General features: G+C 36.1%; 2 protein-coding genes across 3 annotated transcripts; both read left to right on the plus strand.

Annotated features, from left to right (window-relative positions):
• The first annotated feature begins 521 nt into the window (after positions 1 to 521).
• On the plus strand, positions 522 to 16,987 carry LOC117224685 (uncharacterized). The gene is made up of 11 exons (XM_076524580.1): positions 522 to 1,532; positions 2,946 to 3,313; positions 3,635 to 3,854; positions 4,455 to 4,674; positions 5,064 to 5,360; positions 12,382 to 12,524; positions 13,203 to 13,700; positions 14,447 to 14,811; positions 14,909 to 15,128; positions 15,758 to 15,977; positions 16,377 to 16,987. The coding sequence occupies exons 1-11, from the start codon at positions 1,049 to 1,051 to the stop codon at positions 16,672 to 16,674; spliced, it is 3,333 nt and encodes a 1,110-aa protein (XP_076380695.1). The 5' UTR covers positions 522 to 1,048; the 3' UTR covers positions 16,675 to 16,987.
• LOC117224500 (UDP-glycosyltransferase UGT5) lies at positions 6,481 to 11,544 on the plus strand. 2 transcript variants are annotated; one of them, XM_033477475.2, is made up of 6 exons: positions 6,521 to 6,749; positions 6,832 to 7,005; positions 9,068 to 9,435; positions 9,524 to 9,743; positions 9,992 to 10,211; positions 10,775 to 11,544. In XM_033477475.2, exons 1-6 carry the CDS (start codon positions 6,656 to 6,658, stop codon positions 11,070 to 11,072), a joined length of 1,374 nt encoding a protein of 457 aa, XP_033333366.2. In that variant the 5' UTR covers positions 6,521 to 6,655; the 3' UTR covers positions 11,073 to 11,544. The 2 variants fall into 2 exon arrangements, with proteins under 2 accessions (XP_033333365.2, XP_033333366.2); XM_033477474.2 differs by having other exon boundaries at positions 6,481 to 7,005.
• Positions 16,988 to 17,281: the final 294 nt, after the last annotated feature.

A 17,281-nucleotide genomic window follows, 5' to 3' on the forward strand; every position in this document is an offset into this window, starting at 1 on the left:
GAAATATTCTTATAATTTATTGCAGCACTAATTACAATATGCAAGAATGATTCTGACGAATATTGATAAGTATATGTGCAAGTAATCAAAATCTTCTACGTCATAATTTATATAGACCGAACATACTTCGGCAATGTGTTTTACAAGTGAAAATAAGACTAAAATGTTATATAACAAACAGTCCATAAATGCTGGATTAATAATTTACGACGAAAGTACAAAACATTACGTAAACGCTGCCAAATATACATACATCTCCTTTTCAAAACGACGTTCATCTTTGTTGACACAAGAACAGCGACGTAAATTGAATCGAATTTATTGCTAACTTCATTTTGATCATAACTTCTAAACAAAGCATTTACGGATTTTTTTATTATAAAACATTTTAGTCTTATTTTTACTTGTAGAAAACACACTCGAAGCATGTACGGAAAATATGGGACACCCTATACATATGTTCTCTATCTAATAAGCATATTTGCTAATTTCATGCGCATATGCATTTTCCGTGCATGAATATCGCATATAGACGGTAGATTGCATGTGTTCATAACAAATAGATAGATAAAATGGAAAACGGTAAATACATGTACACGACGAAATAACGGTTCATTCATTTTAATTATTAATAAATTATTATTAATTTAATTATTAAGGCGCAATTGTGAAGTAGAAAATGCTTAGTTGGCATAAAATTCATGAAAATCCGTTATCTAGTCAATAATAATGTCCAATTCGTGCACGATCTAGAATCAAATATTCCAGAAGAAGAATACTAAAAATCATATTTCGGAATGCAATTACGAAGCTCTTGATATTTAAAAAAAAATGTAAAGAAAATACGAACTATTATTATAGCAGAGCCATGTACGATGATTTTCGTTAATTTCCCAAATTGATTCCATGACTTTGCATGATCTATAGATCGGACTACCGATACTGCTCCTTCAAAAAGCTCAACATAATTAGAACGACGAGAACGCGCGATCCAGTGATGAGTAGTTCTGCGGCCGGTGTCAGCAATTGATCGTTGATTCTCGGCACTATGAAGTTTGCTCCGTCGCTGGTTCTATTTTCGGTCGTCGCCTTGTTCTGCATCAGCCAGCGAGTACAGGCCGCCAGGATTTTAGCCATTGTCCCGACGCCATCTTACAGCCATCAGATTCCATATCGAAGACTATGGCTCGAGTTGCACAAACGCGGCCACGAAATAGTGCTCGTGACATCGAATCCGATCCCAAACATGAACTCGAAGACGTTCCAGCAGATCGACATCAGCGAAGGGTACAACCTCGTCAATGACATCAATTTTATACAGCTTCGATTCGACAATGTCGATTGGATTGAGTTTCTCGACGAGAATATGTTTTACTTATCTGATTATATGACGACAACCGTGCTGAATCACACGGATATGAAACCGATCTACGCACCCAACAGCGACCGGAAGTTCGACGTTGTGATGGTCGAAATGCAAATATCTCCAACCTTCTACGCCTTTGCTCATAAGTTCGACGCACCCTTGATAGGTATTTCTTAACGTGTGTTTCGATAGTGTAACAAGGGCAGCATCCGATATGACCAGCACCGATTTCAACAAAATTTGGCAGGCAAACGCTAAATCTGCGAATCTATATCTACAATAAGTGCAGTTAAAATATTAGCCGTATATATAATAGCAGTCACTTGTGGGAAAATTAGGTGTAAAGCTTGTGCAAAGGGCTGCGAGCGCATAATTCCGATAGTACGATCGGGCGACCAACAGCAACCGGTACGGTGTAGCGACCTGCATAGCAACCTACAGAATTTGTACACATTTAACATCTAATTTCCTCACAATTGACTATCTATAAACGGTTAAGATAGAAATTGGTGGGAGCCATTGTTGATACTTCCCTCGAAAGATGGCAAACCAAGAGATACGCACAATTTTGATGGAACCCTCAACAAATGTTTAATAGATTCTTCGCGATGCCTGTGTTTTACTTCAAGGGAGAAATCAACCCTATTATGTGAAATCGCTCGTCTACGCGAGAATCCATACAAGAGCACCAACAAACCCCCCCCCCCCCAAAAGAGAACCATTAGCTTCAATATTTGAAGCTTTATTATTGTGCAAAGAGTGAAGTCAGAGTTATATCTTCTGAATATATTTTTATAACTCAAAAAGTGACTGTGCCATCATTTATGTTATAATATGGTGCTGTGGTAAGAAAGTAATTTCGGTTTGCATCAATAGATAGCGTTATGTTTGCATTATCATTCTTTTGTTAAGATTATAATTTCTTTTGTCTTCAGCTTTGGTTGTTGACACGTTTATATTACTATGGAAGCAAATTCCATGTAGTTTTGTTCACAACTGATAATTTGCTGTCAATTTTAACATGGAGTGTAAAAATGAACATTTTCGACACATTTTACTTTGTCATTTTCATAAAGGCAAGAAAGCGGCCGAGGCTCGCAAAAAGATCTGTGATGTTTATGGCGTCGATTGCTTAATAGAACGCGTGTCAGAATTGGTTCAAAAAATTTCGTTCCGAAGATTTTTCACTTAAAGATGACCAACGTTCTGGTCGACCTTTTCTGAAGTTTTCGATGACAAAATCGAAGCCATAATTGAATCGAGTCGTCGTATAACTGTACGAGAAATTGCAAAAAGGTTAAATGAATCACACACAATAATTCAATATCGCATAAGATGTCTTGGACTTGTTAAGAAGCTCGATGCTTCTCATATGTCAGTGTTTTGTCATTAATAACTCGTTAACGATGCCTCGGAGAACACTTTTGTAAAGGAAAATGTTACTTCAAATGATCTCAGAAACCCCACATTTCCCGAAAATGCCATAATTTTGAATGAACTTTGCCTACACAAAATTATTATTCGAATTAAATTCGATTATTAGCACATAAAATACTATTATATCTTCGTTTACCTTTAGGGCTGGTATCGACGACAATAACATGCCTGAGTGAACATGCTCTCGGTGGTCTGATATTGTCATCGCACGAGAGCACCTGGGAAATTGCGAAGAATGTGGGACTGAATCAACCATTTTGGAGAAGAGTACAAAATTATCTTAAACTCTCTCGACTCTTGTACGTTATGTATCGTGATCTGTTCCCACGTCAGCAGAATTTAGCAGAACACTATTTCGGACCTTTGCCTCCATTGCTCGACATACTGAAGAACACTAGTGTTGTATTTGTCAACCAAGCCGATGCCATAACGCCAGCCAGACCGAAGCTTGCGAACATGGTTACCTTCACGTCTTTCCACGTTGAGGAGACCCCGACTCCTTTGCCAGCGGTACGTGTGCATAAAATGTGTACCGATAATTTACATATTGCAAAAACTACGACCACTAATGATATTTCAGTTCCTCTTATGTTAACTTTGAGGACGAATGTCCTGCACGTTAGGGTGGCCCTTAGCTATAAGTAAGTAATTTAGCTAAGTAATTTTCCGAGAGTTGAAATCTTGCTGCTCCAACACCTCAATCCTGATCCAATCAAGAAAAAAACGAGCTGTACAAAAATTCTGAGACAATCAGACAACTGCTGGGTGACCCTCAAACGCCTTGAACTTGGGACATAGTAGTATACGCAGCTATTAATTCTTTGTTTGTAGGATCTACAATGCTTTGTGGATAACGCGACCGAAGGATTCATCTACTTCAGTTTGGGTAACATCGCTAAGAGCTCGAGGATGCCTAAAGAGACGCTACAGATTTTCATTGATGTATTTTCCACACTGCCCTATAAAGTTGTGTGGAAGTTCGAGAAGGACATGCCCAATAAGCCCGAAAACGTCTTTACAGGAAAATGGCTTCCTCAGCAAAGCATTCTTGGTACAGCAACATTTTCTATCAATTGTACTCTCGTTGAACAGAGTGTACAAATTTATATGTCATGGCCCCCATACCGTGATTTTACACTTCTAAATCAGTGAAAATCTGCTAAAAGAATGGATCACAAAATTATTTTTCACCATAAAAATTAAGATGAAACGGTCAAATTTTCTTTTTTCTTTTTATCATTACATTGAAAACGATACTGATGATCAATTCCTCTGCATAGCAATAGGAGGCGTTGTATGGACTCTGAAAAAAACAAGACTGCTCAAGTCAAACAGAAGTCAATCAAACCCCTTTCCGCGAATACATCGTAAATTGACAGTTTGAAAACTAAAAATAAGTAATACTTTCTGACTGAGTGAATGACGTATAGGCTGCAACTTAGTTTGAAATGTGTGTTGGAACCCGCCGACTTCAAAAAGCCATGAAGACAACAAAAATCGAAATTTGCGTAATATTTGCGTGACATACGTTTGTCCCTCTTGTATCGTTCAACTTTAATTCCCATAGCGATTCCGTTGTTTAGTACCTAATGAATCGCGTGTTGTATAGAAATCGACTTTTGGTTATTAACCGTCGAACATTGTTATACAGCGCACCCCAATGTTAAGCTTTTCATCTACCAAGGAGGTGTGCAAAGTAGCGAAGAGGCGATACACTTTTCGGTACCACTATTAGGATTTCCGATATTAGGAGATCAAGACACACAAATCCTCAAGATGGAGGCCCTCGGTGTTGCAAAATGCATGGAGATCGTATCTATCACGAGAGAAGAATTGGAGGCTGCCATTCGAGAGGTCATAAGTAATAAACAGTGAGTACTCGAACTCACAATCTTGTACACAAAATTATATTTCCTCGTACAACTTATTTATTGAAATACATACGTATGGAATATTCATTTTATATTTTTTTCGATTTCTTTTTTTAAAAAACATCGATCTTTAAATCAACATTTCGCAATCAAGTTACGTACTTACGAGAAAAAATAAACATTTGTCGAAGAGATATCATTAGAGTTTAGAGAGACTTTTGTCGTTTATTGAACAGGTATTGTCAACTAATTCTAAAGTAAACGTCGTTAACTATACGAATCGTTACTGAAAACAATATTTAGGAGCAACAACAGAACCTAAGTTGACAATATAGTTAAGCTTCTCCGATGTAATTTTCCTTCGTATAATTTTCCATCGACTTTTCCAGGTACAAAGAAAAGATGATCGCACTGAAGGAGCTCGTGAACGATACCCCATACAATACATCGGAGTACTTAACATGGTGGGTCGAATACGTGATTCGCAATAAAGGCACCCCCTATCTCCGTTCAAACTTGGCACATCAGCCATGGTATCAGCGTTGCGACATGGACATCGTGGTATTCCTAACGATCGTGTCCGTTTTAATAATTTCAAGTATAACTAGCATCATCGTGAAAGTGGCTCTGCGGTGGTACAATTATTATCAGAGGATATCTGCATCCGGCAAACAAAAAATTAAATAGCTAGAAATCGATCAAGCAGAATGTTGAAACTATCAATTATCTACAAGCGATATCATACTAGCAAAACCACAAATTCATCAATTTCAATTGTTATGCATTTCATGACAAATTCCATCGTACTCCTCGTTACTGATTTAATCATAGCTACGAACATACGTTGTTCGCGCGTAGTAATCGATTTACGAACAGAGAGTGCCAGAATTCTTTTAACTGTGCTCAAACTTTGAGTTGTTGTTAGTTATATTTCATTAGTTATAGTTAACTGTAGTTAATTATAGTCGATTGTAGTTAATTGTAGTTAATTGCAGTTAATTGCAGTTAATTGTTGTTATTTATAATTAACTGTGTAGTTAATTGTGGTTATTTATAATTAATTGTAGTTAATTGTAGTTATTTATAATTAATTGCAGTTAATTATAGTTAATGATAGCTATTATTTAATTCTAGTTAATTATAGTTATTAGTTAATTATAGTACAAATTATAATACAAATAATCATGAAGAACCCCCGTGAAACCGATGATAGTGCGTTATTTTTTCAGTGTTTGCATGCTATTATAAAAAATTTCTGTATCGACCAAGAAATAAAATTAAGGATAGAATTGTTACGCAGAATATATAAATATAGAATACTTCTACTTAAATTCACCTTTACGATGATCAGCTACATATCGTTTTCAAGCCATTCAACATGCTTTAATACAACACAATGTTGTACTTTTATTATCTGCTTTGTTCTTTTTTTTCATATTTGCACGTTTCGTAATTTGTAATTTCTGTAGTCATTTGTTCTCAATTGTAAATTACATTTATAAAATTTGAATATATATCTTACATTCCTCTTATTGTTACAGTAATCATTTCTACAACAGTCATTATCGTTACAGTATCTCATTAGAGTTGTCTCTAGTTTTGAGAAATGTTTGTATATGTAATTCATCAAAAAAGATTTCCATAAATCTGGAAGTGAAACGATGGAACCAATATTTTCTACTCACAAGTCCATTGTATACTATTACATAACACAAATGAAGAGAACATTATTTTTTTCCTTTTTTGTCGACGTCATCTCGCACCCACAGCTGAGCTCGAAATGAATTTCAACGCACAAAACCACGGGGACGTACGATTCAACAAACAGTAGTCTCATGACCAGTGCAACTATGAAGTTCACTCTGCTGGTCGTGCATTCGGTATTCAGCTTGCTCTGCATCAGTCAGCAAGTAGAGTCCGCCCGGATCTTAGTGGTTATCCCGACACCATCATACAGCCATCAGATTCCGTATCGAAGATTATGGCTCGAGTTGCACGAACGCGGCCACGCAATAGTGCTCGTCACAACGGATCCGATCCCGAACATAGACTCGAAGACGTTCCAACAAATCGACGTTAGTAAATCGTACGAGACCTTGCGCGACCTTGATTTCATGAAGAATCGTTTTAAAAGGATGTCTTGGCTGACGTTCACAGAGGAGTATCTGTATGACAGGGGATCTGATTTCGTAAACGTTGTGCTGAACCACACGGATATGAAAACGATCTACGCACCCAACAGCACGCGAAAAATCGACCTTGTGATGGTTGAATTTCTGTCGATGCCAGCCCTCTACGCCTTGGCTCATAGATTCGACGCACCTTTGATAGGTATTTCTTTACATTTGTTTGGAAAGTCTAAAAAGGGGAACCCAGTAATACACGCCGATATTTATGAAACTTCGAACAATTGTTTAATAGACCAATCCAAGAATTTAGCCGTTTTAGTTCACACAAAATTGCTATCGTATTTCTGGGACACATAAATTAGTGCGAAATTATTTTCAATAATATTATGTTTTTCTCATTTTGTAAAAACATGATTCTTATAGTGACGCATATATCACGATATTTCTATTACATACATGTATTACTATGAGAAAGGAGGTGAAAGGATTCGTTTATAGAGAAAAAATCGGCTGCATACCTACAGTGGCTTTAAAAAGTTCAATAATTTCTCGATTTTTCGCAAAACTTTCGATATTTAAACTATTTTAATTGCGTATAAAAGGATCGTATTGCAATCCTCTAAGATGTTTCTACACGGAAATTCCACAAACTAGAACGTCCCTAAATACATGGGCAAATTTTTTTCGTTAATGAATCAAAGATAGATTCGAAGGACGAAGCTTTTTGTTTACAACAATCCTTTCATGCCTGATAGAAATTTTACAAAGATTTCCGTTAAAAACCCTTCGTAACATATGTAGTGCTCTATAGGATGTCTTCAGTGAGATAATACAGAACGCGACCTGGCAATAAATACTGTCAAACAAGAAGTATCAAACTACAGAAAACGCCACATAGAACAGTTATCACAACATATCTAGCTAATTCGCGCCGATACCAGGCTTTAGACTAAAAAGATATAACCCCTCAAACCTAACAAACAGATTCACCACGTAAATCTAATATCATTCAAAACGTAATCACGCACAAATTATTATACTAGAATGTACAACGATCCAATGTAACCATATAAATTACTCCTATTGTCGCAGTAATCCGTCAACAAATTTACTCATAATTCCATGAGGGAATTGGTTGTAAACGCTTCTCTAAATATAAAAAGTAATCAGACACTTGCAATAGCTACGTAACGTTCGATTTTTCCGAAGACGTAGTCAAGATTGATAAAAAATGTCCCACTTCACGAATTTCAATTAATTATTATCAAAGCCGGAGAATAAAACTCGACTGTCGTTTTTGTATTGTTATTCGATGTTATGTGTTTAGTTCAGAAAAATATCTGTTATTGTGGAATTATCAGGGTAAAAAGTATTATTCTCAGAAAATCCTTATTATGCAACGAATATGAATATAATTCTTAACTGAAAGAAGTTTCATAAGAGGAAGACAAACTGTAAGTAAATAAGTGATATATAAAAAATTAATTTAATTGTAAAAATTTATATTTAGCACTATAGTATATTTATTGTTTACTACAATAATTGGGATCTTCTTTAATATCGTTGTACAAGATACTTATTCAGAATGTTTTGAATGTATGAGAAGGTCTTTTACGATAACCTGTCACCAAAAACGCGAAAAATCAACCACTTCCTTGACAATAAATCGTTCACGATCGAATGTCAAGAGCATGATTGTAAGACGTTTGTTTAAAGTTATAATTCAAAGTATGATATACCGGTGTATCGATTTAAAATCTCTTGAAAGTACGAGGATATCAATGCTTAAATAAATAATATATTCTTTCTTTAAATTAGCAACATAAAACAAGAATATGCCGAAACTGTTGTTCATTCGTAATAGTATTGTGAAGAACGAAACTTGCAGTGTCATATATATATATCGATATTACTTACCAAGTTTATAGAGTAGGCGATAATATTAGACACGCTATTTTATGTATATACAGAAAATTAAATGAGCCACATACTAATTGACTCATTGAGTCATTTCAGGCACCACTTTTAATCGATGACAAGGCAGTTCTATAATTACACTGAAACAAGGTGTGCTTACTACAATGGCATTCAACATGAAAACATCTGATGCATAATGTTGAAACTTTTTATAATTCAAAAAAACTGTATAATCCATTTCTGATTCAACGCATCTAAATATGAGGTTTTCATCTAAAAATGAGAAACAAACAATCATTAAAATTATCGATATTACGTAGCAAATTCGATTCGTCATTTCCTTTTAGGGTTGAGCTCACTGGGAATTATTTCACTGAATCAACACGCACTCGGTGGTCTGGTATTGCCATCGCACGAGTACAGCTGGGAACTGGAGGCGAACACAGGAACGAATAAGCCATTTTATAAGAGGCTACAAAATTTTCTTAAACTCTGGCGGTTCTTGTATATTACCTACCGTGATCTCTTCCCACGTCAGCAGAAATTAGCGGAAGGATACTTCGGCCCCTTGCCTCCGTTGCTCGACATACTAAAGAACACTAGTGTTGTATTTGTCAACCAAGCCGATGCCATAACGCCAGCCAGACCGAAGCTTGCGAACATGATCACCTTCACGACTACCCACGTTGAGAAGACCCCGACTCCTTTGTCCGCGGTACGTATGCGTAAAATGTACTTCTTTGCGTTAACTTCGTTGTTCGTTGAAAGATGCAAATGATCATCCATGTTTTCTTTGTTGCTAGGATCTGAAACGCTTCGTGGATAACGCAACCGAAGGATTTATCTACTTCAATCTGGGTAGCAACGCTAGGAGCTCGAGCATGCCTACAGATACCCTACAAATTTTCCTTGATGTATTTTCCAAACTGCCCTATAAAGTTGTGTGGAAGTTCGAGAGGGATATGGCCAACAAGCCCGATAACGTCTTTACTGAAAAATGGCTACCACAACAGAGCATTCTTGGTACAGTCTCATTTTTTATGAGGAAGGTATTTGTGGGTCTTGTCTTCAGAATATTTTGAAATCCACCAATAAGTAACGCCAAAGAAAGCCAAATGACTAATGACATGACGAGTTGATCTTGAATTTGAAAAAAAAAAATATGACAGAGCTAGTGACAATTTTATAGCATTGATTTTATAGCTAGTGACATTGTATTTCATTCAGTTCCCACAGAGATATTCTATTAACTGTGCTACATTGTTATACAGCGCACCCCAATATTAAGCTGTTCATCTATCAAGGAGGACTACAAAGTACTGAGGAGGCGATACACTTTTCGGTACCTCTAATAGGAATGCCGATATTAGCGGATCAAGACTACCAAATATTCAGATTGGAGGCCCTCGGTGTTGCTAAATACATCGACATTTTGACTATCACAAGTGAAGAATTGGAGAGTGCCATTCAAGAGATCATAATTAATAAAGAGTAAGTATTTTTAAACTCGCAACCTTGGACACGGTAATATATTTCTCCGTACAAATTGTTTATTGAAATACGTACAGAAATTTAATCCTTCCTATTTCGAAATTATTTGTTTGAAAAATATCAATTAGTCATGCTACGCTGATAATGTTTGTTCAGTAACCGGGGTATCCGCGTACGCTTATAGAAGAAGATTGTAGCGAGGGTCGGAAGGAATAGATACTTTACAGGCAATTGATAAAAATAATTCATTGCTGTAATAAGTATCATATAAATAAAAATAAATGTTTATATAACTACATGAGAGTTATATAAAACAGTAAAATAATAAAGGTGCACATCATAGGGATACCAGGGTACCTCTGTCTAGAGCAACACGTCGACAGTTTTAATTATTAACATAAGGGTTAAGATGATAATACGAAAGTTTTTGTCGACTATTCATTCTCTAGAGTCGTCAAGATCACCTTCAGTTTTCTACAGCGACAAAATTTAGATTGACGATATAGTTAAGCATGTTTGATGTAGTTCTACAAGAGTATGTAATTTCACTTCGACTTTTCCAGGTACAAAGAAAAGATAATCGCATTGAAAAAGCTCGTGAACGATACCCCGTACGATATGATCGGGAACCTAGTATGGTGGGTTGAGTACGTGATTCGCAATAAAGGCATTCCTCACCTTCGTTCAAACTTGGCACATCAACCGTGGTACCAGTACTGCGACATGGACATCGTGGTATTCCTAACGATCGTGACCGTTTTAATCATTTTAAGCATAACTGGCATCATCGCGAAATTGGTCGTGCGCTCATACAATTATTATCATAGGATATCTGCTCCCAGCAAACAAAAAATCAGATAACTAGAAATCGGTAAAGCAGAAAGTTGGAAGTATGAATGAACCACGAACAGCATCACACTAAGTATAACTATAAATTTATCAATTATATTTAGTTATGCGTTTTATGGCAAATTAGACTGATCGATACGGTAGTTATTGATTCAGTCGGAGCTAGGGAGATACGTTGTTGGTGTGTAGTAATTAGTTTACGAACAGAGTGAGCCAGAATTGTTCGAACTGTGCTCAAACTTTATATTGTTGATTTAGTTCACTATAACTCAAATAATTCTTTAATAGTATATGTAACGATGTGCTGTTTACGTAAATATATAATGAATGGGAATTGGACAACGCAATGTGTATGACTTGACCATGTTTGTTCCTAGTAACAGGGACACGATTTAATCGATTGGTTTTGTTGTATGTGTGACCATTCATTGATGGTACTGCCTGAATGATGTAACAAAAAATAAAAATATTTTTGTTTTGCAAACATCGCCTCCGGAAATACGTTTGCCTTCTTTGAGATCTCCCCATCTCAATCCAATTGTTTTAATTAGTGGAAACTCTGAAAATGCAATTAGGATAGGTCCTCCTATTTGTCCTAGATCCTGAAGTCGTGACAACATCGACCGATTTCAATAAAATTGTCAGCATGCATATAAGTTACTGAGATCAACGAATAAAGGAGATAAGAAGATTAAAAAGTTAAAAATTAAAAATTAAAAAGTTAAAAACTGAGAGCTTTTTATTCTTTTCTGTCATTCCAAATAATAGCAAAATAATAAAAAAAAACATTTTTGTTATTGTCTAGGTCATTTTAAATAAAATATTAATGGGCTTTGCATATTCTGCAAAAAATACGAGAAATAATAATCTATCAGTTCCTGTTATATTAACCTTGCAGTAAACAGTCTTTGCACTTTGAAACATCTTCGCCATTCTGTGTGACTCTCAGATATTCTTGCCTAACTGTTAATTGTTTAAGAATGCTTTTGTTCAATGCGTATATTTAGCGACGTGTAAAATAGCTGATCAAATGCAAATTTCGCATAGCCATTTTCGAAGTTTATTCTAACAATAACTATTTTTGAATATTACGGTACATAGAATCAGTTATTAAAACTTAGTACCTGGCCATAGAGCAAAGCCCTTCGGATCAACTCCCTTAATAATGAGCCGCACTGACTTTGCGTTAACTTTGTTGTTCGTCGAGAGAGGCAGATGATTATCCTTGTTTCCTTTGTTAGTAGGATATAAAACAATTTGTGGATAATGCGACCGAAGGATTCATCTACTTTAGTCCGGGTGGCAACGCCATGAGCTGAAGCACACCTAAAGAGACCCTAAAGGTTTTCCTTGACGTATTTTCCAAACTGCCCCATAAAGTTGTGTGGAAGTTCGAGAAGGACATGCCTAACAAGCCCGATAACGTCTTTACTGGAAAATGGTTTCCTCAGCAGAGCATTCTTGGTATAGTCACATCTTGTATCTGCTGTATTCTCGTTGTACAAAGTGATCCACGTGGATTTGATTAGAGAGGTTTAATAATGAATAGTAAAATCCCAAAATGAGGTATTGCATGAAATGTAAAAACGTTAGAAAATTCTAATTCGCTATTACAATAAAATGTAAGCCACTATGTTCGGGAAACCCTCCTTTATCTTTTAAGACCGATTAGAGAGAGAGAGAGAGCAATTATTAATAAAACAAAAACAAAAGGTTTTATTTTATCGGAAAGTGTAATTTGCATAAAATTCATGAAAATCCGTTATCTAATTAACAATCGTTTTAATTATCGCAGTTAATAATCGAGAAAGCACTAAATATAGCCATACTTCGGAATGCAATTACGAAACTGTTGGTATTAAAAAGAAAAATAACGTTGACACGTTGTGACTTTCATCGATGATAAGCGGCACTCCGGATGTATCGTTCACATTTTTAGAAGATCTCAAGTATTGCAGCAGAACACCCTACTATGCATGATGATTTGCGTTAATCTCCCACATTGAAACCATGACTCAGCAGCAGCGTCTACAGATTGCACTACTGGACCTGCTGCTTTATATAGATAAACGTACTTAAATCCACAGGAACGTGCGAATCTAACGATTAGTAATTTCGTAGTCAGCACCAGCGATTGATCATCGATTCTTGGCACCATGAAGTATACTGTGTCGTCGGTTGTACTTTCGGTCTTCGGCTTCGTCTGCATCAGCCAGCAAATACAGGCCGCCAGGATCTTAGCCATTGTCCCGACGCCGTCTTACAGCCATCAGATTCCCTACCGAAAATTATGGCTCGAGTTGCACGAACGCGGCCACGAGATAGTGCTCGTCACAACGAATCCGATCCCGAATATGGACTCGAAGAGGTTCCAACAAATCGACGTTAGCAACACGTACAAGGAAATGGACAACATCGATTTTATGAAGTTACGTTTCGGAAAGTTCGATTGGCTTGCGTTCGTCGAGAAGTATCTGTATAACAAAGCATACAATTTCGCGGAAAACGTGCTGAACCACACGGATATGAAGCCGATCTACGCACCCAACAGCAACCAAAAATTCGATGTTGTATTGGCCGAAATGCTCACGATGCCTGCCATCTACGCCTTCGCCTATAGGTTCGACGCACCCTTGATAGGTATTTCTTTACATTTGTTTCGAAAGTCTTTTATGATAACCTGTCATCAAAATCGTGAAAAATCAATTACTTCTTTGCTAATAAATCGTTCACGTTTGAGTGTCAAGAGCATGATTGTAAGACCTTTGTTTTCGCAAAATTACATTGTGATTCATGAGAAAAGAGTTCGTTTAGGATGAAACACCACCTATAATTTCAGTTTCCTGCTTAATAACGCCGTAAAATAACGCCGAAATCAGAATTCAAAGTTATGTGACAAAGTTATGTTACATATTGGCAACATAAAACAAGAGTGTGTCGAAACTATCGTTCACTGGTAATAATATTATGAAGAACAAAACTTGCAATGCCACTCATCGGTATTATTTAACAAGCGTGTAGAGTAGATAATATTAGGCACGTAATAACTGAGAGATTCATTGAGTAATTTCAGACATAACTTTTAATCGATGACAAGGCAGTTCTATAATTAAGCTGAAACAAGGAGTGATAATTAAAATGACTTCTACAAAGCTGCGTTTCATCAAAATGACATTTAATATAAAACGATGCAAACTGATGCAAAAGGTTGGAACATTTTATAATTCAAAAAAATGTATAATCTATTTCTGACACAACGCAAACTAAATATGTCTCTACTTAAGTTATTATTCTGTGGTGCATCAGTGTGGAAATTACGTCAAGAAAAAAACAATCATTAAAATTTTCTATATTACAAATATGTTTGTTTCGTCATCTACTTTTAGGGTTGAGCTCAATGAGAATTCTTACATTGAATGAACACGCACTCGGTGGTGTGATATTGCCATCGCACGAGAACTGGGAAGTGGAGCCGAACGTGGGGACGAATCAGCCATTTTATAGAAGACTGCAAAATTTTCTAAAGCTCTCACGGTTGTTGTATATTACCTACCGTGATCTCTTCCCACGTCAGCAGAAATTAGCGGAAGAATACTTCGGTCCCTTGCCTCCGTTGCTCGACATACTAAAGAACACTAGTGTTGTATTTGTCAACCAAGCCGATGCCATATCACCAGCCAGACCAAAGCTTGCGAACATGATTACCTTCACGTCTTTCCACGTCGAGAAGACCTCGACTCCTTTGCCCGCGGTACGTATGCGTAAAATGAACTCCTTTGCGTTAACTTTGTTGTTGATTGAAAGAGACAGATGATTATCCATGAATGATTATCCATGATTATCCATAGAATCTGAAACGCTTTCTGGATAACGCAACCGAAGGATTTATCTACATCAGTCTGGGAAGCAATGCTAGGAGCTCGAGCATGCCTACAGATACCCTACAGATTTTCCTTGATGTATTTTCCAGACTGCCCTATAAAGTTGTGTGGAAGTTCGAGGGGGACATGGCCAACAAGCCCGATAACGTCTTTACTGGAAAATGGCTACCGCAACAGAGCATTCTTGGTACAGTCTCATTTTTTATGAGGAAAGTAATCGTGGGTATTGTCTCCAGGATCTTTTGAAAAACTTCGATATCGTGACGTCAAAGAAAGCCAAGTATCTGATAGCTTGACGAGTTCAACGAAATAAAATAGAATAGAACAGAAGAAAATATATATATATATATATATATATATATATATATATATATATATATATATATATATATATATAGTATATATATATATAGTATATATATATAGTATATATATATATATATATATATATATATATATATATATAGTCATACACTGAATCAAGCGTTATAACTTTATTTTCAAAATATACTATATATATATATATATATATATATATATATATATATATAGTATATTTTGAAAATAAAGTTATAACGCTTGATTCAGTGTATGACTCATAGTCTTCGATTTTGTTTCAAATGTGTTTAAAAGCTACCATCTACAAAAGAACTTGGAGACAAGAATTGCCAACTGGTGTCAATTTGCACGATCAAATTTGTCGTTCTTGTATCGTAATACGTTCAGTTCCTATAGAGTTATTTAGATGTACAGTTCATCTTGAAGCGTCCATAAAAATTAACTTTTGGTTATTAACCGTGGAACCTTGTTACACAGCGCACCCAAATATTAAGCTGTTCATCTATCAAGGAGGTGTGCAAAGTACTGAGGAAGCGGTACACTTTTCGGTACCCCTATTAGGATTACCGATATTAGCGGATCAAGACTACCAAGTGCTCAGGATGGAAGCCCTCGGTGTCGCAAAATGCATGGACATTGTAACTGTTACGAGAGAAGAATTGGTAGCTGCTATTCGGGAGATTATAACTAATAAAGAGTGAGTATTTTCAAACTCACAACCTTGCAAGCGAAGTTATATTTCCTGGTATAACGTATTTGCTGAAAAAAATACGTATTTCAAAATTTGCTCATTTAAAAATATCAATTTTTAAATCAACACTTTATGTTTCGTAAAGTACCACTTGCTTGATAAAAATGTAGCGTTCAAGTTACATATTTATAAAAACATAACATATGGAAGGGATATTATTAGAAATTAAAGATAATCTTATCATTAAACACATTATATGGTCAATCAGTTACAAAGTAAACATACTTACCTCTATCAATCATACTGAAAGAATATTTCGAAGTAACAGAACCTAAGTTGACAATATTGTTAAGCTTTTCTGATGTAGTTTTACAAGAACGTATAATTTTACTTCGACTTTTGCAGGTACAAGGAAAAGATAATCGCACTAAAAGAGCTCGTGAACGATACACCATACAATCTGGCGGAGTATCTAGCATGGTGGGTTGAGTACGTGATTCGCAATAAAGGCACCCCCCATCTTCGTTCAAACGCGGCCCATCAACCTTGGTACCAGCGTTGCGACGTAGACATCGTGGTATTCTTAACGATCATGTCCGTTTTAATCATTTCAAACATAACTAGCATCGTCGTAAAATTGGTAGTGCGGTCGTACAATTATTATCATAGGATATCTGCACCCAGCAAACAAAAAATTAGATAGCTAGTAATCGGTAAAACAGAAATTGGGATGTTTGAATGATCTACGAACAGCATCGTACAATTATAACTATAAATTCACTAATTATATTTGTTATGCGCTTTATGGCAAATTAGATTGATCGATTCGGTAGTTACTGATTCAGTCAGAGCTAGGGCGTTGTGTAACATTTTATAGACAGAATGAAGCAATATTGTTCAAATTGCGTTGAAGCTACAATGATCTCTTAACGTCGTATTTAGAAGACTATCTTCATGACCAAGGGTCCTATAAATGTATTATATTTTGTAATTAAAATTGAGAACGCAGTAATTAATTAATTGTTGGGTAATATTCCCCACACATTATTTCTATTATATCCTTTACAGCCTGCAATAGACCTAGTAACATTTCCGCCAGTTTGCCTTCATCATTTGTTAAATTTTTCGGCATATTATCATCACATAGCAATATAATACGTGGACTCCGTAACATCTTCTTTCATTGTAACATTGTGTACATAGAGATACATCGGGTGCCCACTTCTTGCGTTAATTACAAAGGCGTTTTCGCAGGATTTATCGACATTTGTGTTTCTATAGATTCTTCTCTCGCAGTTGTTGGTCGTATA

This window comes from Megalopta genalis, chromosome 9 (assembly GCF_051020955.1).
Source record: "Megalopta genalis isolate 19385.01 chromosome 9, iyMegGena1_principal, whole genome shotgun sequence".
NCBI lineage: Eukaryota > Metazoa > Arthropoda > Insecta > Hymenoptera > Halictidae > Megalopta > Megalopta genalis.

Bases quoted from the DNA above. Each gene is read 5' to 3' on its own strand.
- LOC117224685 (XM_076524580.1), top strand. From the start codon at position 1,049: ATGAAGTTTGCTCCGTCGCTGGTTCTATTTTCGGTCGTCGCCTTGTTC. The intron at 14,812-14,908 runs GTACGTATGCGT...GATTATCCATAG, and splicing joins CCTCGACTCCTTTGCCCGCG to AATCTGAAACGCTTTCTGGA. The intron at 15,978-16,376 runs GTGAGTATTTTC...CGACTTTTGCAG, and splicing joins GAGATTATAACTAATAAAGA to GTACAAGGAAAAGATAATCG.
- LOC117224500 (XM_033477474.2), top strand. From the start codon at position 6,510: ATGACCAGTGCAACTATGAAGTTCACTCTGCTGGTCGTGCATTCGGTA. The intron at 9,436-9,523 runs GTACGTATGCGT...CTTTGTTGCTAG, and splicing joins CCCCGACTCCTTTGTCCGCG to GATCTGAAACGCTTCGTGGA. The intron at 10,212-10,774 runs GTAAGTATTTTT...CGACTTTTCCAG, and splicing joins GAGATCATAATTAATAAAGA to GTACAAAGAAAAGATAATCG.